Source organism: Balaenoptera borealis, assembly GCF_965194805.1.
Source record: "Balaenoptera borealis genome assembly, chromosome: 8".
Lineage (NCBI taxonomy): Eukaryota > Metazoa > Chordata > Mammalia > Artiodactyla > Balaenopteridae > Balaenoptera > Balaenoptera borealis.
The window spans coordinates 12,989,809-13,016,638 of record NC_138865.1 but is presented as its reverse complement, the minus strand read 5'-3'; the positions used below and the strand labels follow the sequence as shown (position 1 = coordinate 13,016,638).

The following is a 26,830-nucleotide window of genomic DNA, read 5'->3' as shown; positions in this document are numbered from 1 at the left end:
TTTGAGAACGTACTGCAATTGTAACTTTGGATCTACTAAATCTTTCTTCCTGTAACAATATATGTTTTAGATTATGAGTAGTAATCAACAGACAAAACAGGTACAGAAAAAGTTAATAAGGGTCAGAAATAATGTGAATCTTGGGAAGCCTATTTTGAGGCAGCATTTGTGAAAATTCAAGAACTTGAATTTATGCCAGTTCTGTTTTTATATGAGTATTAAATCTCCAAAGCCAGAAAAACGCAACATTATATAGTCAACACACTACAGTGCGGTTCAAATTTTTACAGCACGTTTACTCAAAACTGCAGAGTAGTTGGAAAGCCATTTTTTTAAACCGTGGCACAATTACTCTATTTAAAAATGTACAGTGTTTCCGAAAGATGCAGGAAGCAAACCATTCTGGCAAATGAAACGGAGCCCAATCTATCTTCATCTCAGACTCACAAGGCTTAATTATTTCTAAATGTCATTTAGCCACACCATAAACGTCTGCCTTGAACAGTCAAATTTTCCAAAGAAGCCGAACTTTCCTGGGTGGGGCAAGAGGCTGAGAAGGAACAGGATTCATGTTGGCTTACTGCAGCGTTGGAAAAATATTTAGCACCACACACTCAACAAAGGCCTAACACAGCAAAGAGCAATGTCCAATCAATCCATTTTGCTCTATTGCCCTAGTCCTCTAAGGAACTAAAATACGGCGAAAGACTAAAGAGAGTACAAAAGTTTGGCGGCGGCGGGGCTTGGGGCTCCTAAAGGGGGGGAGGGAGGTGGACCATCAAGAAAATGTCACCAATTTTCCATCCGTCTTATTGGCCCTAGGATGGGAGAGTGTTTTACTTATCCAGGGAGAGAAAGAGTTGAAATTCTTTTCACCTGATCAACCTTGCACGCCTTAGCCGTTACGGCTACTTTCTGGAGCAGACCATTACTCAGCACGAAGGTGGGAACCGGCGCCTTCTGTAGCTAGGGGTGGGGGGCAGCGGGGTCTTGGGGGAAGTGGGAAGAGGAATAGAAGCATCAGGTGACAGCGGCCCTCCCCACGCCCTCCGAGTCCTCTGTTCTCCAGGACCCACACCTGGACTTAGGAACGACTGAGCACAAGCTGACCTGCGCGCTGGTCCCCAGAGCAGCTGGGGAGTCCAAGGGCAGGCTCGGGCTAGGAATCCCGGGGGTGGGGAGGAGGCCGCGGGGACCCGACGTTCGCCTCCTCCTGGACGCCCCCCACCCCGGCGCACGCCCACCTCCCCTCTCCCAGCCCCTCTCCCCAACTTCAGCCCTCTGCCCTGTGCGCCCGCTCCGCACTCCGCTGCCCTCGCCCCCCAGCAGCCGGGCCCGCCTCGCCTCCTCCCGACCCCCTTACCTTTCCATTCTTGGGGCTGCCGTTAAGGAACAGGGTCACCCGCCTCATCGCGCTGCCCCCACTGGGTCCTGAGTGAGTCGCCACCCTCCCACCTGGCTCTCCTCCCACCTTTTTCTTTTCCCGCCCTTCCCCTCCCTCCACCCACTCGGACTCTCCTCCCTTCGCCACCTTCCTTCCCTTACTGACTGACACACACACACACACACACACGCACACACACACAGGCACGCACTCTGTCCCACACCCCAAGGTTGGCGGGTCCTCCTTCCCACCCCGCCCCTGGGCTCCTCAGTCAGCCTGGGGCCCTTCCCCCACCTCTCCCAGACTGACTCTAAGCTCCGCCAATCATCGGGCAGCGCCGGCCAAAATTCAGCCAATCATCGCCCTGCACTGGGTGGGCTCTAACTAACCCAGCCCAGCTGGAAGGAGGGAAGAGAGGCTGCAGTCTAGCCGACGGGGAAGGGTTATCAGCCAATCAGAGCTGAACCTGGAGCCGAACGGCGGCTCAAAGCGTTACTGAGCAGGCGCATAGCCAACACCAGGTAGCGCTCATCTGCATACGGAGGCGGGGCTTGAGGGAAGAGGCAGAGCGCTGGCAGTGATCCACAACCAGTCAGAGCCTCCCAACTTTAACCCCTCCCACTCGCTCAACCCACCGAGGAAACGGCTGCGGTCGGGACTGGCTGATTGGGTAAGAGCCAGCCCGTCGTTCTGTCAGGATTGGTTCAATGATTCTTTTCGAAGTTCGCAGCATCCAATCGAAGGCCTGGGACGGAGCCAAACGGCTAATCAAAAGGTTCCTCCGCGAGGCTCTCACGGAAAATAGTTCCCGCGGACACAGGTCAGCAGTGGATCTCTCTGGACAGTGTGTTAACGGCGGCTAGCGGTGGTGTTTCTCCGAGCCCACGAAGCCACTCCTGTTCCTGGGAAGGCGAGGTAGAGGTCTGGGAGAGTTCGGTGCGCGCGCGCACACGTGCGAGTGGCGTGGGCGTAGAGATTCGCAGAGTAACGCCGGGACGCCGAGGAGGCGGGGCCGGCGATTTGAATCGGGCGGCGGGCCGCGGCCGGGCGGAGGGGTGGGTGTAGGTAACGCCGGCTGTGGGGTCTGGGTGTCGGCGGCCGGGGACCAGGTAGCCCCCCGCGGCTGGCTTGGCGGCCGACAGTTACTTTCTCGAGCGAGCCCATCAGGACCAGAGAGCCGAGGTCTAGAAGGCACGACAGCCACGACACTCATCGGCGGAGTGTTCAAAATAAACCCGAGAGCGAGGTAAGGCAAGCGGCCTGGTTGGGATTTCCGAGACAGTAGTGCCGCAGAGCTGTTTCTTCGACGTGTTTCTCAGAAGTGTGTTCTACTGGATCACCCGCGTGCTTTTTAAAATGCAGATTTCTGGGGCCCAGCCAGACCTCCTGAATTAGAATTTTTGGGAATCCGCAAAGCTGCTTCTCCAACAGGGTGCCTAGATGATTCTCATGTTCGCAAAGGTCGAAAAGCCTTGGTTTTATAGTATGGGATCTGCTTTGTTTCATCCCGAACAGCAGTTTCCTCCATTTCTCTTTAATTTGAGCTCCAAAAGTAGTCTCTTGTCATCTGTTTTCGTGCCAGTATAGGTTGTATTAGAATTCAGTCTTGAGAGAGGATCTCGATCAAATCACATTAATTTTGGAGGTGGGGTTATTTTTCTTTTTTCTTTCTTCTCTCTCTTTTTTAGATGGATGATAGTTCAAAAGACAGCAAGCCCCTTGAAACCAAGGCGTCTGCTATTAATAACGCTGGTATGTAGTGGCCTGTTGTTTCTTTGTGAAATTTAAGGTTTAGGTGTTTATCTTGATAATGATGTTTAGACATCATTATCTACATATTGTCATACATATCATATCTACATATTGTCTGTTTCAGAAAATACCTCTTTTATTTTGGGAAATGGGAAGCTTGTAACTCCTCACAAGCCTGCAGCTGAAGTGACTCCTAATCGTTGCATGTCAGATGCTTTTCAATCACCTTTGAACTTTTCCACAGTAACTGTGGAGCAATTGGGAATTACACCTGAAAGTTTTGTAAAGAACTCTTCAGGTAAGAGATGTTGTTCTTCTATTGCAGTGCCTTTAAAAGTTGAAAAATTAAACTCTATTTTGTTCACTTACCCTGTCTATCTTATTACTTTATCTAAATTGATTGACTCTCAGACTTGCTGCATCAGGGAGATCAGGGTCCCAGGGCACCCAGCATGATAGTGTTCCTAAGTCACAGCTACGCTCCAGGCCCAAACTGGAAAAGGACATGTTGTGCGAGTCGCTTTTTGACCCGACACATGGGATACAGGAGTGTGTATGCGAAAATGTAAAACATTTTATGGTCATGTGTGGTAAAAATGAGAGAAAGTTGAAGGGCAATTAAAATATGACATTGACAGACTGGGGCATGCCTCTTTCAAAATCGCAAACAAAATTGACTTAGGCTTATCTCCTTTATGGAATAGAAATGAAATTCACCTGTGAAGTCTGATTTAGCTGAAGAAACAAATAATGGGAATGGAATTAGAGAACAGAATTTAGAAATGGAGGGTAATGGGGTACTTGGAACTCAGAGGGCACTAGACTAGTAATACCTGATGGAGACAAGACTGAAGTGGATGCCAACCTGTGTTCCCTTCTCAAGAACATCATTCTTAGACCTTTAAAAAGCTAGACTGGCTGGAATTCAGGGTAGTGTGCTGAAGGTAGACAGGTATCTAAGAGAAACAAATTATTTTGAACAATTGAGGACATGAGAGTGTGTGCCTGGGGGGAGATCGTCCTTGGGGATCAGAAAAAGAGAAGTTTTTAGTCCAAAGCAATCCATTACCAACTCTGTGCAGGAAATAAGAAACAAAAATGAGACCTGTTAATTCAAATATATTCATGCGTTTGTTCCACAACTTTTTAAAATAAATTTATTTATTTCATTTATTTTATTTTTGACTGTGTTCGGTCTTCGTTGCTGCACGCGGGCTTTCTCTAGTTGTGGCGAGTGGGGGCTACTCTTCGTTGCGGTGCGCGGGCTTCTCATTGCGGTGGCTTCTCCTGTTGTGAAGCACGGGCTCTAGGCTCGCGGGCTTCAGTAGTTGAGGCTCGCGGGCTCAGTAGTTGTGGCTCACAGTCTCAGTAGTTGTGACACACGGGCTTATTTGCTCCACGGCATGTGGGATCTTCCCGGACCAGGGCTCGAACCCATGTCCCCTGCATTGGCAGGCGGATTCTAAACCACTGCGCCACCAGGGAAGCCCTGTTCCACAACTTACTGATAAACGCCTCCTATGTGCCAAGCACTGCTCCAGGGGCATGGAATAAATCAATAGACAAAACAAAGGTACCTACCCATCTGATGATGTGTGCACAGTTTTTCCTGGACTTCTCCACTTAGATCTCTGTACCATACATTCATCATATTCTCTCTCAGGCTGGTGGATCATGGGTATTCAGGGCATGATTACTGATTGCCTTGTTTTGTTCCAACTTACAAGAGAGTTTTCATTATAGGAAAGTCATCATCCTACCTTAAAAAATCCAGACGACGCTCTACAGTTGGTGTTCGGGGCTCTCCTGAAACAAACCATCTAATTCGTTTCATTGCCCAGCAGCGGAATTTAAAGAATGCTTCTTTGACCAAGAATTCCCCTTGTCAGGTATGGTTTTCTTTTTTAAGTTCTGTCATGAATTCTTCTAGGGGATGTTTTGCTCTGTTAGAAAGCTTTTGTCCAGTGTTGGTACTCTCCAGTGCACCTCATCTGTTTGGGATCTGGAGAGAGAATATTTTCTCTGTGTCTTACAGAGATTGTGCGCTTAGTGTAAATGTTGATGTTGAGCATGGATCTATTAAAGGTTATGAGATCCTGGCTAGAAATGGTGTTCTGGAGGCGCTTTCTGTTTTATTTTGCACATTTTTGTCTAGTTCATGTCTGTTTTTCTCTAATGAGGTGAGGCAGTGTTTTCCGACCTTCTTTTAGTATTTTGTCTGTAAGTGTCTAATACTTTTGTGACTACTGTGTGTTGGCATGTAGGGGCAAGAGTTCCCCACACCCCCACCAAAATGTATTTGGGATAACCTTGTGGAAAGGAGCGAAGTGTTTGTTGCTGGGGAAGTATTTAGATATTTTTGCAGATTTTTATCAGAATAATACATGCTTCTAAAAAAGTCAAATAGTACAGACTCGCTATGAAAGGCAGTCCCGGGCTTGCCCTTCTTTGGCTCTTTTGGCTCTTTTGGCTCTTTTGGTATGGGCCTTCCTATTTTAAAAGGTACTTTTATTGCCACTTCTTTATTTTTCATTTTAGACCCTGTGTATACATGAGGCTGTTTAGTGCAGTGCAGGGCTTCTCAGAAATTATCTGCAGATTCCTGGGAATCCCTGAGTCCCATCCAAGAGGTCCATGAGGTCAAACTATTTGTTGAAACAGCACTAAGGTGTTATTTGCCCTTTTTCACTGTGTTGATGTTTGCACTCATGGTGTAAGAGCAGTGGTGGTTAAAACTGATGGCCTCAAGCAGTCATTTTACCTTCAACCCTGTTCATCATTTACAGAAAACAATAATAAGTCCAGTTTCACTTAACATCCTTGATGAAGCAATAAAAATTATACATTTTATTAATTTTCAACCCTGGAATATTATGTGTGATGAAATGGGAAGTAGACACCAGGCACTTCCGAAGTATATACCAAAGTGTGGTGGATGTTTCCAGAAAAGTCATGGATATGATTGTTTGAGCTGTGAACTAGCCACTTTTTTCATGGAACATCGTGTTTATTTGAAAGAATGACTGACAGACATGGTTAGTCAGACTTGGGAATGTGGCTGGCATTTTCTCAGAAATGAACAGTGAACCTGCCACTTCAAGGAAAGCCAGATATTTCTTACCAATGAAAAAAATTCGAATTTTTGAGAGCAAACTAGAATTTTGGAAAACTTGTATTCACCACTGTGATCTTACTTGACAGCTTCCCAATGGCTGCACTTTTCTGATGGATCAGTGGGGATATTAATGTGACGTTTGGCTATTGCACAGTAAAATATGTCAACGTTTGGAAGATACACATAACTGAGTGAACCAGTATTTTCTACGTGATCAGTACATGCAAATTATACCCTCAAGTTGCAGGATAGGCCCATGGATTTTAACATAACAGAATATGAAAAGTTCATTGATAAGATTTCATATTTGACATTGCAACTAACATTTAAGAAATCTTCATTGAATTTTGTGTTGCATTAAAGGATATCCACAATTCTGGAAAAGCTGTTGGAATATTCTTGATAGATATAACGAACGTGAACTAAGAGTCTTTGGTGTGCTGAATAATTTTTTAGGGTGTAAAAACTTATTGAGAACTGTGTTAGAGTATATGGGAACATGGCCTGTGGAGTTGTATTGTTGGTGTTTGATTCTAGGCTTTATTATTAGTTAATTGTGACTTTTGGCAAATTACTTGAATTTTCTGGTCCAGTTTCCTCATGTATAAAACAGGGGTGATAATAGTAGCAAGAGTTTTATGAGGTTGAATAAATTAATAGATATGAAATACTTACAACTGTGCCTGGAACATGGTATGTTTTATGCTATCATTGTTGTTATTTCTGTGAAAAATGAGGATTTTGCTCTCACATCTCCCAGCCATAGCTGTCCTGACACTTTCCCCTTCCTGCCTTCCTACCAGTACAACCAGTTACAATTTGTGTTTAAATTAGGGTTTACTATGTATTATCTAATCCTATAGATATTTTTCATGAATTGCCATATGGTGTGTTAGGGCCTTATTTCCTTTCTTGCATAACTTTTGTTTTTCCTGTGATTAATAAGTACCTTTTTTTTTTTTTTGGTTTAGTCTTTTAATTTACCATGATGGACTATCTTTCACTGTGGATTGTTGAGGACATTATAGTTTTGTTGAAGTTTTCTTCCTTATTTCATGGGGTCTCATTTTGCTACCTAATTATTTTAGGTTCTGGCTCATGCTCAAATCTTTCTTCAGATGCCTAGTGATCCTTGACTCTGTTCACATTTGAAGGTGCGACACTTTAAAAACTGACTGGGAGCTAACAGTGTATGTTCTGGCTCTGCTGGCTGGTGGATTTCCAGGTAGGACAACAGGGCCACTTTTTCAGTGAAGGAACTCCCAAATATTAGAATCCCGTGGGTATTTTCTCTTTGGTAGATCTGTTTTCTTTGAGGGAATTCCTGTGGGTGTAAACCCGAGCCCTAGAACCGTGGAAGGCAAATGTGGAAAGCGGCTGGAAGTCATTGAGAAGACTTGGACAAACTGTTTTCAGTACAGGCCTCCTATCCTTAGCTGTTTAGATCTCATAGAGTCCTAAATCTCTGTGTTCCCTCCAAAACATAAAGGTTCTTTCCTATTTGTGGAGAGATCTGTGGGTTCACGTGCTACTGATACAGCGTCAACATTGCCCTGGACCCTTGTTTCAGACATATTGAATATCTGATGCTTTAGATAACCTGAGCCTTTCTGGGGGTCTCTAGCAAGTCAGCTTGTTTCCTGTTATCAAACCACCCTAAGGAGCCCCTGTCAGTTTCAGCTTTCTCTGGACTAAGTCAGTTTTTGTTTGGTGACATTCCATATCTGCTGTTGATTTTTCTCTTTTTTTTTTTTCTTAAGGATATACATACACATATGTACATAAACACATCCCCACACATATCATATGACTGTACTTATTAAAAGAATTGCTGGAATATATAGTTGTAGTATCTAGCATTGAGATATTCAAGAATGAAAACAAGAGTAGTGGAGGAAAGATGAGGGGTATATATTGCAAAATGATCACCACGCATAGTTACAAATTCTTTTTTCCCTGTGATGAGAACTTTTAAGATTTACTCTTTTAGCAACTTTCAAATATGCAATACAGTATTATTAATTATAGTCACCATGCTGTACATTATATCCATGACTTATTTATTTTATAACTGAAAGTTTATACCTCTTGACCCACTTCACCTATTTTTTGTTTGTTTGGTTTTTTTTTGTTTTTTTTTTCCTTCACCTATTTTTTACACACTCCCAACAACCAGCCACCAATCTGTTCTCTGTATCTGTGAGCTTGGTTTGATTTTTTTGTTTTCTTTTGTGTGTTTGTCTTAGATTCCACAGATAAGTGAGATCGTATGTATTTGTCTTTCTCTGATTGACTGACTTAGCATAAGGCCCTTGAAGTCCATATGTGTTGTTGCAAATGGCAAGGTTTCATTCTTATGGCCGAATAATATTCCATTGTGTGTATACCACAATTTCTTTATCCATTCATTCATCAAGCGACAATTAGGTTGTTTCCATATCTTGGCTGTTGTAAATAATACTGTGTTGAACATGGGCTTACATATATCTTTTTGAGTTACTGTTTTCCTTTGATTAAGTACCCAGAAGTAGAGTTTCTGGATCATATAGTACTTCTTAATTTTTTGAGGAACCTCCATACCATTCTCCATAGTGGCTGCACCAATTTGCATTCTGACCAACAGTGCACAAGGGTTCCCTTTTCTCCACATCTTCACCAACACTTGTTATCTCTTGTGTTTTCAATAATAGCCATTCTGACAGGTATGAAGTGATATGTCATTGTGGTTTTGATTTGCATTTTCCAGATGATTAGTAATGCTGAGCACCTTTTCATGTACCTGTTGACCATCTGTATGTCTTTGGAAAAATGCCTATTCAGATCCTCTGCCCATTTTTTAATCAGATTGGTTTTCTGCTGTTGAGTTGAAATGAGTTCTTTTTATATTTTGGACATTAACCCCTTATCAGACATATGATTTGCAAATTTGCTCCCGTTTGGTAGGTTGCCTTTTCACTTTGTTGATGATTCTCTGCTGTGCACAAGCTTTTTAGTCTGATATAGTCCCACTTGTTCGTTCTTGCTTTTGGTGCCTTTGCTTTTGGTGTCAAATCCAAAAAATCATCACCAAGACTTATGTCAAGTTGCTTACCACCTGTTTTCATCTAGGAGTTTTACGGTTTCAGGTCTTATGTTCAAATCTTTAATCCATTTTGTGTATGATGTAAGATAGTGGTCCAGTTTCATTCTTTTTTGTATCTGTTCAGTTTTCCCAACACCGTTTATAGAAGAGACTGTCCTTTTCTCATTGTATAGGCATACCCCCTTTTATTGTGCTTTACTTTATTGTGCTTTGCATTTTTTAAAATAAATTTATTTATTTATTTTTGGCCGCGTTGGGTCTTCGTTTCTGTGCGCGGGCTTTCTCCAGTTGCGGCAGGCGGGGGCCATTCTTCGCTGCGGTGCGCGGGCCTCTCACTATCGCGGCCTCTCTTGTCATGGAGCACAGGCTCCAGACGCGCAGGCTCAGTAGTTGTGGCGCACGGGCTTAGTTGCTCCGCGGCATGTGGGATCTTCCTGGACCAGGGCTCGAACCCGTGTCCCCTGCATTGGCAGGCGGATTCTTAACCACTGAGCCACCAGGGAAGCCCCCTTTTTCTTTTTTTCTTTTCTTTTTTTTTTTTTTTTTTAACAAATTGAAGGTTTGTGGCTACCCTGCGTCGAGCAAGTCTACTGGCACCATTTTTCCAACAGTATTTGCTCACTTTGTATCTCTGTGTCACATTTTGGTAATTCTTGCAATATTTCAAACTTTTTCATTATTATCTTTTATTATGATTATATTATATCATATCATTACTATTAGGGTGATCAGTGATATTTGATATTACTATTGTAATTGTTTTAGGGCGCCACGAACTGCACCCATATAAGATGGCGAACTTAATCGATAAATGCTGTGTGTTTGTGTGTGTGTGTGTGTGTGTGTGTGTGTGTGTGTGTGTGTGTGTGTGTTCAAACTGCTCCACCAACCTGCCGTTCCCCAATCTCTCTCTCTCTCTCCTTAGGCCTTCCTATTCCCTGAGAATAACACTATTGAAATTAGGCCTTTAACTGTTCAAGTGAAAGGAAGAGTTGCACATCTCTCACTTTAAATCAAAAGCAAGAAATTATTAAGCTTAGTGAGGAAGGCATGTCAAAAGCTGAGATAGGCTGAAAGCTAGGCCTCTTGGCCAAACAGTTAGCCAAGTTGTGAATGCAAAGGAAAAGTTCTCGGATGAAATTAAAATTTCTACGCTAGTAAACACACAAATGATGAGAGAGCAAAACAGTCTTATTGCAGATATGGAGAAAGTTTTAGTGGTCTGGATAGAAGATCAAACCAGCCACAACATTCACTTAAGCCAGGGCCTAATCAAGAGTATGGCCCTAATTCTCTTCAGTTCTATGAAACCTGAGAGAGGTGAGGAAGCTGCAGAAGAAAAGTTTGAAGTTAGCAGATGTTGGCTCATGAGGTTTAAGGGAAGAAGCTGTCTCCATAACATAAAAGCAAGGTGAAGCAGCAAGTTATCCAGGAGATAGATCTAGCTAAGATAATTAATGAAAGTGGCTGCACTAAACAACAGATTTGCAATATAGATGAAACAGCTTTACATTGGAAGAAGATGCCATCTAGGGCTTCCATAACTAAAGAGTAAAAGTCAATGCCTGGCTTCAAAGCTTCAAGGACGGGCTGACTCTCTTGTTAAGGGCTAATGCTGCTGGTGACTTGAAGTTGAATTCAAAGTTTATTTACCATTCTGAAAATCCTAGGGCCCTTAAGAGTTGTGCTAAATCTATTCTGCCTGTGCTCTAAAAATGGAACAACAAAGCCTGGATGATAGCATATCTGATTACAGCATGGTTTACTGAATATTTTAAGCCCTCTATTGAGACCTACTGCTCAGTAAAAAGATTCCTTTCAAAATATTACTGCTCATTGACAGTGCACTTGGTCACCCAAGAGCTTTGATGGAGATGTACAATGTGATTCACGTTGTTTTCATGCGTGGTAACACAACATCTATTCTGCAGCCCATGGATCAAGGAATAATTTTGATTTTCAAGTCTTATTATTTAAGATATACATTTTGCAAGCCCATAGCTGCCATATATGATGGTTCCTCTGGATCTGGGCAGAGTAAATTGAAGACATTCTAGAAAGGATTCATCGTTCTAGATGCCATTAAGGACATTCATGATTCATGGAAAGGGATCAGAGATCAAAATATCAACATTAATAAGAGTTTGGAAGAAGTTGATTCCAACCCTCATGGATGACTTTGTGGGGCCCAAGACTTTGAGGGGTTCAAGGAAGTAACTGCAGATGTGGTAGAAATAGAGAATTAGAAGTGGAGCCTGAAGATGTGACTGAATTGCTGCCATCTTACGATAAAACTTTGATGGATGAGGAGCTGCTTCTTATGGATGAGCAAAGAAAGTGGTTTCTTTTTTTTTTTTTTAAAGGAATTCCTTTATTTTTATTATTTATTGTATTTATTTTTGGCTGTGTTGGGTCTTCGTTTCTGTGCGAGGGCTTTCTGTAGTTGCGGCAAGCGGGGGCCACTCTTCATCGCGGTGCGCAGGCCTCTCATTGTCGCGGCCTCTCTTGTTGCGGAGCACGGGCTCCACACGCGCAGGCTCAGTAGTTGTGGCTCACGGGGCTAGTTGCTCCGCGGCATGTGGGATCTCCCCAGACCAGGGCTCGAACCCGTGTCCCCTGCATTGGCAGGCAGATTCTCAACCACTGCGCCACCAGGGAAGCCCAGAAAGTGGTTTCTTGAGATGAAATCTATTCCTGGTAAAGATGCTTTGAAGACTGTTGAAATGATGACAAGGGATTTAGAATATTACATAAGCATAGTTGATAAATCAGCTGCAGGGTTTGAGAGGATTGGCTCTAATTCTGAAAGAAGTTCTCCTGTAGGGAAAATGGTGTCAAACAGCATTGCATGCTACAGAGAAATCGTTTGTGAAAGAAAGTCAATCTATGTGGCAAACTTCATTGTTGTCTTATTTTAGGAAATTGCCACAGACACCCTAACTTTGAGCAGCCACCAGCCTGGTCAATCTTTGAGGCAAGACCCTCCACCAGCAAAAAGATTGCTGCTCACTGAAGGCTCAGATTGATGGTTAGCATTTTTTAGCAATAAAGTTTTTTAATTAAGGTATGTACGCTGTTAGACATAATGCTGTTGCGCACTTAATGGAATACAGTCTGGTGTGAACAGAACTTGTATATGCACTGGGAAGCCGAAACATTTGTGACTTGCTTTACTGCAATATTCACTTTATTGTGGTGACCTGGAACCTAACCCACAGTGTCTCCAAGTTATGCCTGTAGATTCTTGGTTCCTTTGTTGTAAGTTAATGGACCATATATGGATTGGCTTATTTCTGGGCTCCCTATTCTGTTCCATTGATCTATGTGTCTTTGTCTGTTTTGGTTACTATAGTATTGTAGTTTGAAATCAGGGTGCATGATGCCTCTGGCTCTGTTCTTTCTCAAAATTGCTTTGGCTCTTCAGGGCCTTTTGTGGTTCCATACAAGCTTTAGGATTGTTTGTTTCATTTCTGTGATAAATGCTGTTGGAATTTAGACAGGGATTGCAATGAATCTGTAGATTGCTTTGGGTAGTTATGGACATTTTAACAATATTATTTCTTCCAGTCCGTGAGCACAAAATATCTTTCCATTTATTTGTGTCGTTTTCAATTCCTTTCATCAGTGTCTTATAGTTTTCAGGATGCAGGTCTTTCAGTTCCTTGGTTAAATTTATTCCTAAGTGTTTTATTCTTTTTGATGAAGTTGTAAACGGGATTGCTCTCTTAATTTCTCTTTCTGATAATTCTTTATTTGGGTGTAGAAACACAGCATTTTTGTATGCTTATTTTGTATTCTGCAATTTTACCGAATTTGTTTATTCTAGCAGTTTTTTGGTGTAGTCGTTTTCTATATATAATATGTATCTGAAAATAGCGACAGTTTTATTTTTCCCTTTCCAGTTTGCATGCCTTTTGTTTTCTTTTTCTTTTTTTTTTTTTTTGCCTAATTGCTACTTCTTGATCTTTAAGTGTGACGGCATTACTTATTGACTTCCCATCGTGTTCAGTGGAAAGTTAGCCCTCTTTCTTCCTCATACCTTTTATCCTAAATGTACGTGTGCACTTCCCATCCTCTATAACTTCCCAATAGATTGGTTCCATCAATATTCAAATGTTTACCTTATTATGACCGTGTGTGTTATTCTGCCCTGTTTTTCCTCATGCGTTTATCTTACTCTGTCCCTTTAACTCTTCCTGGACCCCCATGGCGTCCCATTCCTGTGCCTGTCCATCACAGCAAAGCTCCCTGAACAGCCATCTGTCCTGTCTTGCTCCGCTTCCTTCCCTCCCATTCTCTCTACTGTAGCCACTCCAGTCGGACTTTTGTTTCTACCACTCCATGGAGAAGACTCTTGTCACCATTGATCACAAATGGCCCACATCTTGGCCAAGACAAAGATTAAGTCTAAGTTTCATCCTACGCAACCTTGCCTCGGCTTTTGACTGAGTTTAGCTACTCCCTCCTTGAAGCACTTTCTTTGCTTTGTTTCTGGGATACCACACTGACCTGATTTTCTTCCTGTGTCACTGTCATCCGTTCCTGTGTTTCATTTGCTTATTCCACCCCTTCCAGTTTTCCCCTTACAAATGCTTGAGCTCCCCCACGGCTCTCCTCTGCCCCCTTTGCTTTCCTTAGGTAAACTAATCCTTTCCCATGGCTTTGAACATCAATTATAGGCTGATGACTCAAATGTCTAACATTGGCCCAGAGTTCTGTAGAGCTCCAGACTTAGATACCCAGTTGCCTAGTCAACATCTCCCTTTGGGTGTTCCAGTAAGCATTTTGAGTGTTACCTGGCCATAGCCAAACTCCAGGTTTCCATTCCCCACGAGATCCTCCTGTTCACTTCCTCATCTCAGTACACGCTGTCATCCAGTTGCTCAGGCCAACGACCTACCAATCTTCCTCGGTTCCTTCCTTTTTTTTTTTTCCTTTTCATCTCCCACATCCAACCCATCATTACCTTTTGGCTTCACTTCAAAAACCTATCTGTAATTCCTCATGTCCCCCAGCTCCACTGCTACAACCCTAAGGTGATTTCTACCTGAATCACCAGCTGCTTCTTCATAACTGGTCTCCTTATTTCCCTCCTTCCCTGGTCCGTCCACCATCCCACAGAGCAGTCCAAGAGATACTTTTAAAGAAAGAATCAGATCATTCACTCTGCCTCTTAAAACCTTCCTGTGGCTTCCTGTTATGCCTTGAATTAAACTCAAACCCCATCTTGCAGCCTTGAGTGCCCTCCCTGATCTGAGCCCTGCCTACCCCTATTCTCAGCTCCCCATCTCCTGCCATTTTCTGGGCATGCTGGCCTTCTTTCTGCTGCATCCTCTTTCCATCTCAGGGCCTTTGCTCTTGTTCCGCCTTGTTCTTGCAGAATGCCTCCCTCCCCCAGTATCTTCCCTTAACTACCACTTTCTGTTGCAGTTCCAACTCAGATGTTACTCCTGATAGAGCGCTGTCCTGACTCAAGTAAAGCAGCACTGTTATTACTAAATCACACTCCTTTTTTACCTTCTCAATGGCACATCTTGTACCTGAAACTATATTAATATATTTTCAGAGTTTCACTCTAGAATGTAGTTTCCCCCTGTATCCTGAGCCCCTTGAATAGTTTCTGGTACATGGAAAGAATGTTGACTGGACGATGTAATTGCTAAGACAAAAGCATCAGAAAAGCAGTCCGTTTTGAATGCTTCCTTTATTTTTTGTACATGAGCATTGTTCTCTTTCTCCGTCAGGAAACAGAGAAACAACAGTTTTGACTGGGGAACCTTTAATTTGTTTAAAGCAGTATTTCAGAATGCTCCCAACTCCTAGCACATTAAACCTAACCCTCCCATGTTCAAATATAAGTACAAAAAATGTACATTCAACGTAAATTGTATGACTTTGGGATAAACCCTTTCTTTCTCTATATCTCAGTTAGGTAAGAGTTGACCACCAGCTTTTTATAAATGTTATGTGCTGTTTATGTCGTAAAGGTTTACATCATCAACCATATTTGAATTTTAAATGTTGTGTTATTATGCAACAGAGTTTGCTTTCTGAAGGTATTTAACTGGGAATAGAATCCAGTGTGTGAGCAGATTCACCGTCAAACATGGCTTCAAGGTTTTAACTGATTTTTCTCTATATGATATCTTAAAGGGAGGTAATTTTTTTACCTTACTTTCGCCTGTTAGCATAATTTTTTAAATTGGTATAAGCTCCAAATCAGTGGAAATATGTTAGTCTAAATAATAAAGGGGGAAAAAAACCCCAGAGAACCTAACCAGTAATTTATTTTATAGGTAACAGAACTATTAAATTGTATATTGCTTACACTTATCTGGCACTTCTATCCCTGCTAATACCAATTTGACGACTCTTTGGTTGAAATCCTGTTAGCAGAGTCTCCAGAGAGCTCCTGTGCTTAGACCATTTTTAACTATTTGGCTTTGTAGTTTCAGTGAATGGCTAGCTTTTAGCTCTAAGGAAGTAAGCTCCCATGACATCAGGAAGATTTAGCTGGTGGGGCGCCAGAGGGGAGAGGGTATATATGTGGGTGGGTGTCTAAGCTACTTCAGAACGTCTGTATATTGTCTGGCCCCTGGGGAGAGGGTGTGTCTGGATGGAAATGAATAGAGACTAGGTTGGATGGAACTAGTTATGCTGAGACCTACATGTGACAAAGGTGCCATGCAGATCATTTTCTAAGGATATTTTTGGAAAACTTTGGTAAAATTTCCAAATAGACAAGTTCTTCCTATCCCTTCTTCCTTAGCCCTATCTCCAGGATTTGATGGTTTCTTGTGATCTCCATATAGTCTGTCTCTCTCGCTCTCTCTTTTTTTTTTATGTTGTTCGTATTGGATAAACTCTCTGCTAACTGTACAGACATAAAATTCTTACTACTGATTTTAATTTTTATTTTGTATGCAATTTTTAAAGGTTACACTCCATTTAGTTATTACAAAATATTGGCTATATTCCCTGTTTTGTACAATACATCCTTGTAACGTGTCTTACATCCAATAGTTTGTACCTCCCATTCCCCCACCCCTATATTGCCCCACCCCAGCCCCATAACAGCTAGTTTGTTCTCTATATCTGTGAGTCTGTTTCTTTTGTGTTATATTCACGAGTTTATTGTGTTTTTTATATTCCACATATAAGTGATATTATACAGTATTTGTCTTTCTCTGTCTGACTTATTTCACTTAGCATAATGCCCTCCAAGTCCATCTGTGTTGCTGCAAATGGCAAAATGTCATTCTTTTTTATGGCTGAGTAGTATTCCATTGTATACATATACCACATCTTCTTTATCTGTTGATGGACACTTAGGTTGCTTCCATATCTTGGCAATTGTAAATAATGCTGCTATGAACATTGGGGGTGCATGTATCTTTTCGAATTAGTGTTTTTGTTTTTTTCAGGTGTACATCCAGGAGTGGAATTGCCGGGTCATGTGGTAGTTCTGTTTTTAGTTTTTTGAGAAACCTCCATACTGTTTTCCACAGTGGCTGCAACAATTTACATTCCCATCAGCAGTGTACGAGGGTTCCCTTTTCTCCACATCCTCGCCAGTGTTTGTTATTTGTGGTCTTTTTTTTTTTTTTTTTGGCCACGCCACAGGGCATGCAGGATCTTATTTCCCAGATCAGGGATCGAACCTGCACCCCCTGTGTTGGAAGTCCAGGGTCTTAACAACTGGACCACCAGGGAAGTCCCTATTTGTGGTCTTTTTGGTGATAGCATCCTGACAGTTGTGAGGTGATATCTCATTGTGGTTTTGATTTGCATTTCCCTGATGATTAGCGACGTTGAGCATCTTTTCATGTGCCTACTGGCCATCTGCATTTCTTCTTTGGAAAAATGTCTATTCAGTTCTTCTGCCCATTTTTTAAGGTATTAATATCCAACAGATGTAAACAACTCGTGCAGCTCAACATCCATGTAGTCTCTTCAACTGGCCTCTCAAACATTTTGTGCGGAACCTCTTTCCCTTTCACGTTTGATTCGCTGAGGCTATCTCAGGTTATGGGCTCTCAGTTATAAAAGAGGGTCCTTAACCACCACTCCCACTTCCCCCCCCCCTCCCCCCCGCCCCCAGAAAGAATCCTATTAAAGATTGTTACGCCCTCAAATAATTGGGATGTGTTTTGTCTGGGTGCCTTTTTAAAGTGCTTTCCATCTCCTCCAGATTTCTCCTGTCTGGTCCATGGGCTTGTCAGTGTCAGTACTGGCCAGCCTATAGCTCCACATTTATACTTCCCATGTAGCTATTGCCCTTTGCTCAGATTAAGGAGGAGAGAGGAGAAACGAAGATGATGGCCGTACACCGAATATTCAGACTCAGAGTGTGTGATTCACGGGAGGAGAGGCTCTGCTCTATTAACTTATTACCTCTGCTCTTCGAACAGCCTATCTTTGGTTTGATTTATAAAGTCCTCTGTGCTTCTGTGTTTTAACAGGGCAGCCCTGTTTTGTATCGAAATGTTCATTCTTTAAGAGAGCAAATATCTGCCTTCCAGTCGGCTTTTCACTCCATAAAGGAAAACGAGAAGATGACCGACTGTCCTGAATTCTCAGAGACGGAAGGAGAGTTCAAGACCACAGCCTCGAGTGAGTAGAAAGAAGGGCTATAGTATTTATTCAGACCATCCTCAGTATAAAGAAGATTTAGTTCTACGGTGTGAAAGCAGTCTTTTCTGAGTACAGCTGTATTTTTCAATAGGGCCTACCATTTAAAGTTTGGGACATTCCACACAAAAATCTGGATTTCTGGTTTCTCTTGAAAAAACATGATATCAAGCATTCCTGAGCCTAACGTCTTAACATTTCCACATGGCCACAATTAAGTGCTAAGTGTTATAATGTCGAAGCCAATGGGCTCATTTCATCTTTAGAATAGGGCATGTGGTAGATTTGAGTGCACAAAGCTTGATTTTTTAGAGGATTATTATTAAGTTCAGCAAGCATTTACATGAATACCAAACTCCCAACCCTGATATTATAAACAGATACATTCAGTCTGACATCTTGATAGCCTGCCATATTCTTTACCATAACTTTTAGATTGTAATTTATTTGGTAATTTTTTTCTGTCACTTTTGATTTTCCAATTGCAAAGCATTGCAAACACCAGAACTAAACAAAATCTTGGTCTTGCTGTAACCACCATAACCCTAAGGTTCCAAATGGCTTTGTTTGGTTTCTTGAACTATCTGCAAGTACATTTCAACACCTGCTTGGGTGCAGGGCGTTGTTACTCAAGACAAATCCAGTTCATCTACCTCTGCAGTACATGACCTGCTCCAACGTACTCATTTTTATTTGTAATTTGTAACTTACCTATTCTTCAGTTTTGTTTTGTTTTTTTTTTATTATTAATTAATTTATTTATTTTTGGCTGTGTTGGGTCTTCGTTTCTGTGCAAGGGCTTTCTCTAGCTGCGGCAAGCGGGGGCCACTCTTCATCGCGGTGCGCGGGCCTCTCACTATCGCGGCCTCTCTTGTTGCAGAGCACAGGCTCCAGACGCGCAGGCTCAGTAATTGTGGCTCACGGGCCTAGTTGCTCCGCGGCATGTGGGATCTTCCCAGACCAGGGCTCGAACCCGTGTCCCCTGCATTGGCAGGCAGATTCTCAACCACTGCGCCACCAGGGAAACCCTATTCTTCAGTTTTTATCTGAGCTTTTAAATATTTTATTTACATCATTACTAAAGTTCTATAGACAATTAAATTCCCTTTTTGTACCTAGGAAGAACTTCGGCTGTATTTTTCATAAAATCATACACGGTCAAAGCAGAACCAATATTAGAACATAACCACATCCTTTAAAATGTTCAAAAGAAAAGGTTTCATTCTAAACTTAAAAATAGAATGAGATACTATTTCAAAAATGCAAATGTATCTTGACGTATCTTTGTACATTTTAAAGTCTGAAAAAAGTCAATTCTAATAATTAAATTTTTATCTTTTTAGCAGTCATGTTCTTTTACTTTTCAGTTAGATTTCCTTTTTTGAATAAAAAATGTACTACTAGAGTTTTCATTGATAAAGTATTTAGGCTCAAGCATTAAATTTTACTAAAATTATTAGGATATACACAATTTTCAAATGATGCTGTAAAAGAAAATATTGAAGCCTGTGTTGTTTTGCTTTTATTTTGTTTTGTGTACCTAGCCAAAAAGGAGAGTCTTGGTGAATGTCAACAGTGTGAGTTCCCTGCAAACTTGTCATCCAAGCGACAGAGAACATCCTCTCCGAGCAGCTCTGATGGAAATCTAACTGATGCCTTTGGTCTCCAGATACACAATGTTGCTGCTTTTCCCAATACAGATAGACAGTGTGCTGTTGAAACTTCTGCAAATCTCTCTGAGGTAATTCACTTATTGGAAACATAGGAAAATGAAGCTTTGGATTTCTGGCTAGTCAGTTTTAGGACTGACTGTCAAGGCCCTTTTGCAATTACAGTACTTATGTATATTGTATTGCTGTATTTTATCTGGGTTTTAAATTGTGTGTGTGTGTGTGTGTGTGAGAGAGAGAGAGAGATTTCCTGCTTGTTAAATTTTTTTTTGTGGTTGGTTGGCTTATTGGTTATTAGAGACGGTTTTGATTAGCATGTTGCTTTTGATATGAAAAAGACTTTATGAAAAGATGAAGCCCTGTGGTCTTCTATTTTTGAGGTGTTGTTGTAGGTACCAGTGGTACAATTGTGAGAAAGTCACAGTCCTGCCCTTGAACAGCTTTCTGTCTGCTGGGGGAGACAGACATATGAGCACCTAATTTACACAGAACTGGTAAATGAGGTGAAGATTATACTTGGGCTGTACCCCTCAGGTCTGGGGGTCTGGCATTTCTCCCTTGCTGCCCCGCACTGGTTTAATACCAGCTGGAAAGCATGGTGCCGTTTAGCGATTTCTCCCTTGCTCTCCCCACTTCGTTCAAGTAGCTGTAGGGATTTTTTTGTTGCTTATAACTACCTAGAGGCTGTCAACATCATCGAAAGATGATCACCATCGTGAACTGAATCATACCGTTAAGTGACTTCCCTGGGGGTTAAGACTCCTCGCTTCCACTGCAGGGCGCGCTGGTTCGATCCCTAGTTGGGGAACTAAGATCCCGCATGCTTCACGGAGCGGCCAAAAATATATATATAATAATAATAATAATCATACTGTTGAAGATCCTTGACCTTCACACAAGTGTAAACGGGGATCTAGTTCTCGCACGACCCTTAGTTCTGGTTTGATACAGCAGGTTTCTGTTTTTTTAGTGAGAGAAGACACCTAATGCCGGTAGAGTGGAAGCTTTTTTCCTGCACCTTCTCTGTCATGTAGATCCAGTACATGTCCTGTTGACCTTATCTGGACTGGCCTAATAAATGGTTGATGGTCATTAGGGTTGACCATCAGGGCCCCCGTGGGTTTCATGTGTATCTCAGAGATGCCTATAATCTCCACTACCTCTGCTCTATTCTAGTAGATATGAAATCATCATCTGACCCTAATTTTTCTTATCAGAACTTCCATTAATTTTTGGCCATACACCATGATTTACAAGTGGTTTTTACATTAATATGAGTGTGTTTTCTATCCTGGCCATTGATGGTTTTCCTTTTGTAGCTATTGATACCTTCTGTTGTTTGATTAGTAATTATATTTTTCGTTATTTTGAGAATTTCCTCTTTAAAGAAAGCGTTGGCTGGTCCGAATGCAGTGGTGTTTACAATTAATTGATCACAGCCAGTTACAGATTTCTTTGTTCCTTCTTCACTCCCACTGCTTCACTTGACTAGCCTTTAAAAAAAAAAAAAAAAAAAAGAGAAAAAAAGAAAGCAGTTAACATAGTTTTCTAGACTTCAAACAATAAGGCAGCAAAAATGTGCCCTATCAACATTTCGTAGGGAACTGAAAATTGTTGGGTAGGATGTTTTGGAGGTAATTAGAATGAATGCTCTGTTTTTAGTTCGATTCCTATATACTTCCGTAAGAATTAACTAGATAATGAAGGCGATGGACTGATTGATTTAATATCAGATTTCCAGATAATCTATAATGCTTACTCAAACCTTTATAAAAATACCAGTAATCCTGTAAGTAGTAAAATTTAATACTTTTTACTCTTTTTTTTCTCCAAGAAATCTTCTGAATCTGGTTTAAATCTACAGTCTAGATGTTTAGTTGGAGAGTATCCTCTACTTTCAGAGCTCACAGAGGCTTCAAGTGGTAAGTATTTCATTTTTTTTTAGTACATGTGCCCATTCACCCATTGAAATGTTTGTTCAATAGACATTTATGCTTGGTTTACCTATGTGCTAACATTTGGGAAAACTAAAACCATTCCTTACATTTTAGGAGCTCATGATATATTAGAAATGTTTTAGAATTCTTGTTACGTGAGAGATGACGTTTTCTTTTTTGAATTACTACCAATAAGGATTAGTGAAATATTTCCAAGCTGATAGAATCTATTATAAAGGATAGGATTATACCAATAGCTCATACAGCTCAATATCAAAAAAAAAAACAACAACCCTATCAAAAAATGGGTAGAAGACCTAAATAGACAGTTCTCCAAAGAAGACATACAGATGGCCAGTAGGTACATGAAAAGATGCTCAACATCGCTAGTTAGTAGAGAAATGCAAATCAAAACTACAATGAGGTGTCACCTCACACCGGTCAGAATGGCCATCATCAAAAAGTTTACAAACAATAAATGCCGGAGAGGGTGTGGATAAAAGGGAACCCTCCTACATTGTTGGTGGGAATGTAAATTGGTGCAGCTATGGAGAACAGTATGGAGGTTCCTTAAAAAACTAAAAATAGAGCTACCATATGATCCAGCAATTGCACTCCTGGACATATATCCAGAAAATACAAAACTGTAATTTGAAAAGATACATGCATCCCAGTGTTCATAGCAGCACTATTTATAATAGCCAAGACATGGAAGCAACCTAAGTGTCCATCAACAGATGAATGGATAAAGACGTGGTGTATGTATACAATGAAATATTACTCAACCATAAAAAAGAATGAAATAATGCCATTTGCAGCAACATGGATGGACCTAGAGATTATCATAAAGTCAGAAAGAGAAAGACAAATACCATGTAATATCACTTATATGTGGTATCTAAAAAACGGATACAAATGAACTTATTAACTAAAAAGAAACAGATTCACAGTCATAGAAAACAAATGTATGGTTACCAAAGCGTAAAGGGGTGGGGGGGAGGGATAAATTAGGAGCTTGGGATTAACAGATACACAGTACTATATATAAAATAGATAAACAGCAGGGCCCTACTGTATAGCACAGGGAACTATATTCAATATAAAAAGAAAGAATAGGATCTCTAAACATTTAACAAGTATATTTTGTTAGAGAAAACACTACACGTGATTTTTTTGGTCTTTAAGTATGTGAAAAGGGACCAGCATTCAATATGCTTGTATTGAATGGAAGTCACCATAAGGTATTAGGTTTACTTTCAACATACCTGTGTCTTTATCTTTAAGTAAAACTCTTGTATCTGTATAGCTGGCCCTTGCTTTTTTGTCAATCCTGAGGATTTCTGCCTTTTAATGGGCGTATTTGGTACATTAACCTTTCAAGTCATTATTGAAATGGTTTTATTTAAATCTGCCATTTAAAAAAAAATTTTATCCACACAGCTTGCAGAATCTTTGTTCCCTAAACAGGGATTGAACCCACTCCCTCAGCAGTGAAAGTGCGAAGTCCTAACCACTGGACCACCAGAGAATTCCCTAAATCTGCCATTTCTTTCATACATTTTCTGTTCTATTTTTTGTTTTCCCTCCTCTCGTCTTTTGGGCTTATTTGAAATTTTAGAAATCCATTTATCCATTACCTTCTAAACCATACCTCATTGCATCTTTTGTTTTGTTTTGTTTTGTTTTAATGGTTACTCTAAGGACTGTGGTATATACATCCTTAGATTTTCACAACCTTCTTAGAGTTAATGTACAACTTCAGGTGAAATACAGAAACTTTACAAACTGTATAGATCTACTTCCTCTCCTCCCACCCATGTCTTTTATGGTCCTTTTACACTATAGATGTCATCTATACTATATTTATATTCATTTTAAACCCCACAAGATAAGGTTTTTTTGCTTTAAACCACCATGTGTATTGGGAAATATGTGTATATTGGAAATAGCCTTTTATAGTTACCCAGATAGGTACCATTTCTGGTGCTTTTCATTCCTCGCTGAAGATCTAAGTTTCTGTCTGGTATCATTTCCCTTCAACCTGAAAAAGAACTTCCTTCAGCATTTCTTGTGGTGCACATCTGCTCTGACTTCTTAATTTTAATCATGAGATGGATGGATGGATAGATGGGGCAGAGAGCAGGGTTATGAGTTTGTTACCTGGATGAAATAAGATGATTTTGCCTTCAGCAATTCTTACCAATTCTCTTGCTTTACTCTCATGGGACTTTGTCTTAGGAGTGACATATTCTTTGACAGTGGTTATAGAATGTATGAAATATGGTCATTAAAAACTGTCATCATACCTAACACCTCCCTGTACAATCTGTCTTCTTGGGAACATCACAACGAGGGCCAACGTATCCCATTTTAACGCCCCTCTAGGCCCTAAGCAGGAACATTGTATAAGACAGGAAAAGACAAATCTCCCATAGGTGGTGGGGCCTTGATTAAAGGAGTCTAGTGCTGATTCCAGTGTTTTATTTTAAACTGGTTATCTGGTGGCACCCCAGAGGTTATTATATCTCAGACGGTGCACCTTTAGGAAGAGGGAAGAGGTCTTATAAAGTGGGATACTTCAAAAACAAACACACACATAGAAAAAGAGCTCAGATTTCTGGCTACCAGAGGCCGGGGGTGGGGGGAAGGGAGAAGGAGGAATTGGAGGGAGGCAGGTAAAAGGTAAAGACTTCCAGTTATAAAATAAATAAGTAGTAGGGATGTCATGCACAACATGATAAATATAATGAACACTGCTGTCTGTTATATATGAAAGGTGTTAAGAGAGCAAATCCTAGGAGTTCTCATCACAAGGGAAAAAAAATTTTTCTATTTCATGCTGTATCTATATGAGGTGATGGATATTCACTAAACTGACTGTGGTCATCACTTCATGGTGCGAGTAAGTCAAATCATTATGTTGTACACCTTGTATCTCAATAAAACTGGACAAAAAAAAAGTAACCCTTCTAAATACTGACGGCTATAAAAAAACCTGTTACCCTTCAAACAAAAATAGCAACAACAAAATAAATAAAATGCAAGTCACACTGTGTCACTCCCCTCAAAATCTCTCACTGGCCTCCCAGCATACTCAGGATAGAATCCAGTCCACCCACTTCCTACTAGGCCGCACCTGGCCTGGTCCTTAGCCTTGGCTCTGAGCTTGTGGCTTAGCTGTCTTCTTGTTCGCTCTGTTCCAGTCACTGTGGCCTTGCCCCACCTCTTATATGTCACTGGTCTTTGCACTTGGCTTTGAGCATATGTATAATCTTCCCTAGACACATGTGCAGCTCGCTTCCTCACTGTGTTCAGATGCCTGCTCGGGAGGCTGTCCTTGAACTCACCCCCACCCCCTCCCATACCCTAACCCCATCTCTACATTATTCTCCTTAATGGCATGGGTTACTGCTTGTTATTATATATACATTTCTTTAACTTTTTATTTTAAGATGACTAGATTCACATGCAGGTGTAAGAATGAATCCATAGGAAGAAAGCCTATCCACCCTTCCCCCAGTTTCCCCAGTGGTGACATCTTGCATAGCTGTAATACAGTGCATGTCCAGGAAATCAACACTGATACAATCCACTGACCTTTTTGGTTAGATTTCACCACTTTTGCATGCACACGTTTGTGTGTATATTTTAGTTCCATGATTTTATCACAGGTGTAGACTCACATAACCACACTACAGTCAAGATATATCACAGTCCCATCACACGGTCTCTCATGCTACCCTTTTACACAGGCACAGCTACCTCCTTCCTTCTGTGCCCCCCAGTTACTATATTTTATGTTGTCTATTTGTCCCCTGAGGCCAAGGGGGCTTTATCTGTGGTGTTTATATCTCTCGCAAAGTGCCTGTCACATCTTAAGCGCCCAGTATATATTTGTTAAATGTCAGTCATCAGGCACTGATGAGCAATGAATGCTCTCTTGTGAGAATTTGCAGGGGGGGGCCTTGCCTTGCTTGGGGGTACATACAATATGTTCATTCTTTTATTTGACAGTCGTTCTCTTCAGCATTCTGTCCCTTCCCTCCCACTACCCTTGCAGGCTGCAAATGCCTCTGACTCCACCAGTAAAATCAGTCATGATTCATTGTCTGGCTCAAGTTAGTTTCATGGTGCAAACCGTAGGTGTCGTGAGTGGAAGCAGATTAACAGTTAATGGCTGAGCTGTGGGTGCCTTCTTAGATGTCCGTGGAGCCAAGGCACCTTACTTACTGTGGCCCTCAGTAGTCAGATTTGAAGTAAAAGCTGTGGCCAGTGCCGCTTCTCTTTGTTTTATGTCTCCAAGTGAAATCCCAGATGCTACTCCTCAAGCAGGATATCTTAGGGTTGAATTTCTGAATAGGTTGTTATTCCTTTTGTAAATACGTACTACTTTTGGTGTAGAACAGACTGACTCAGATGTCTGCCACCTCTCATGTTTACACCTCTATGTTGAAGGAATCCAGGTTGCTGACTCTGTAGAGGGCGAAAGATCCAGCGATGCCGTTTCAGTTGACAAATTTACAGAAGTGAGTATAGACATGGCTCCTGAAGCCGGGTCACTGGTTACTCCACTGTGCCAGAGGGACATTCCATCCTCTGAGACCTTTGTACTTCGTTCTGTGCTGAAGAAACCTTCTGCAAAGCTGTGTCTAGACAGCCTGCAGGTCAGTATAGAGCTACATTTCCTAAAGCAAGTTGAATAAAAATTCATTTTGCTTCAAAGAAATACCTCTGAAATGTTACGTAATACTGGCCTAACAGGAAATGTCTTTTTTTTTTTTAACTCAGTGTGGAATATAGTATGTTGAGTTTAATATAGGTAGACCATATTTTATAAGAGTTTCATAAGTTATTAATGTGTGAGTTTGTTAATTATTTCCACCAAAAATATCTGCTCTTCAAGATACCTCTTACAGGCGTGCATGTTTAAGTTGAGCTAGCATGAGAAGAGCGTAGGTTGATGGGAACTAGCTGGCATTTATTGAGTACTTGCAGTGAAGGTTCTGGGATATATGACGTACGTGCAGCAGCAGTATCCAAGGAAGGTATTAGCCCCATTTTACATGAACTCAGCCTTGAAGTTGTTAAATGAACCCAGACGAATCTGATGTTAAACATCCATGACAGGCTGTAAACACTCTGAGAGGTTGAGAGGATGGCTCTGGGGTCACAGGGCCTGGTTTCATGTGCTGACGCTGAAGTTTAAGAACTAGGCAGATTAGTTAACCTTTTTGTACCCTGGTTTCCTTATCTATAAAA

At 41.3% G+C, this 26,830-nt stretch overlaps 2 protein-coding genes across 11 annotated transcripts in view; one reads left to right on the top strand and one right to left on the bottom strand.

Annotated features, from left to right (window-relative positions):
* Window positions 1-1,648, bottom strand: part of KCTD9 (potassium channel tetramerization domain containing 9) — a 57,708-nt gene extending 56,060 nt beyond the window's left edge. Inside the window, exon 1 of one of the 4 annotated variants that reach the window (XM_082402873.1) lies at window positions 1,364-1,648. In XM_082402873.1, the coding sequence (XP_082258999.1) occupies window positions 1,364-1,411 (48 nt within the window). In that variant the 5' untranslated portion in view covers window positions 1,412-1,648. The remainder of the gene's footprint in view (window positions 1-1,363) is intronic. The other 3 variants (XM_082402876.1, XM_082402874.1, XM_082402875.1) reach the window with 3 other exon arrangements.
* Window positions 1,649-1,809: 161 nt separating this feature from the next.
* The window catches only part of CDCA2 (cell division cycle associated 2), a 53,220-nt gene continuing 28,199 nt past the window's right edge, over window positions 1,810-26,830 (top strand). For 2 of the 7 annotated variants that reach the window (XM_082401945.1, XM_082401944.1), the window contains exons 1-8: window positions 2,389-2,630; window positions 3,073-3,136; window positions 3,261-3,434; window positions 4,880-5,025; window positions 17,796-17,946; window positions 19,509-19,705; window positions 21,469-21,556; window positions 26,027-26,235. In XM_082401945.1, coding sequence (XP_082258071.1) covers window positions 3,073-3,136; window positions 3,261-3,434; window positions 4,880-5,025; window positions 17,796-17,946; window positions 19,509-19,705; window positions 21,469-21,556; window positions 26,027-26,235 — 1,029 coding nt within the window. In that variant the 5' untranslated portion in view covers window positions 2,389-2,630. Of the gene's footprint in view, window positions 2,300-2,387; window positions 2,631-3,072; window positions 3,137-3,260; window positions 3,435-4,879; window positions 5,026-17,795; window positions 17,947-19,508; window positions 19,706-21,468; window positions 21,557-26,026; window positions 26,236-26,830 lie in introns of those variants that run through there. The other 5 variants (XM_082401943.1, XM_082401946.1, XM_082401942.1 and 2 more) reach the window with 5 other exon arrangements.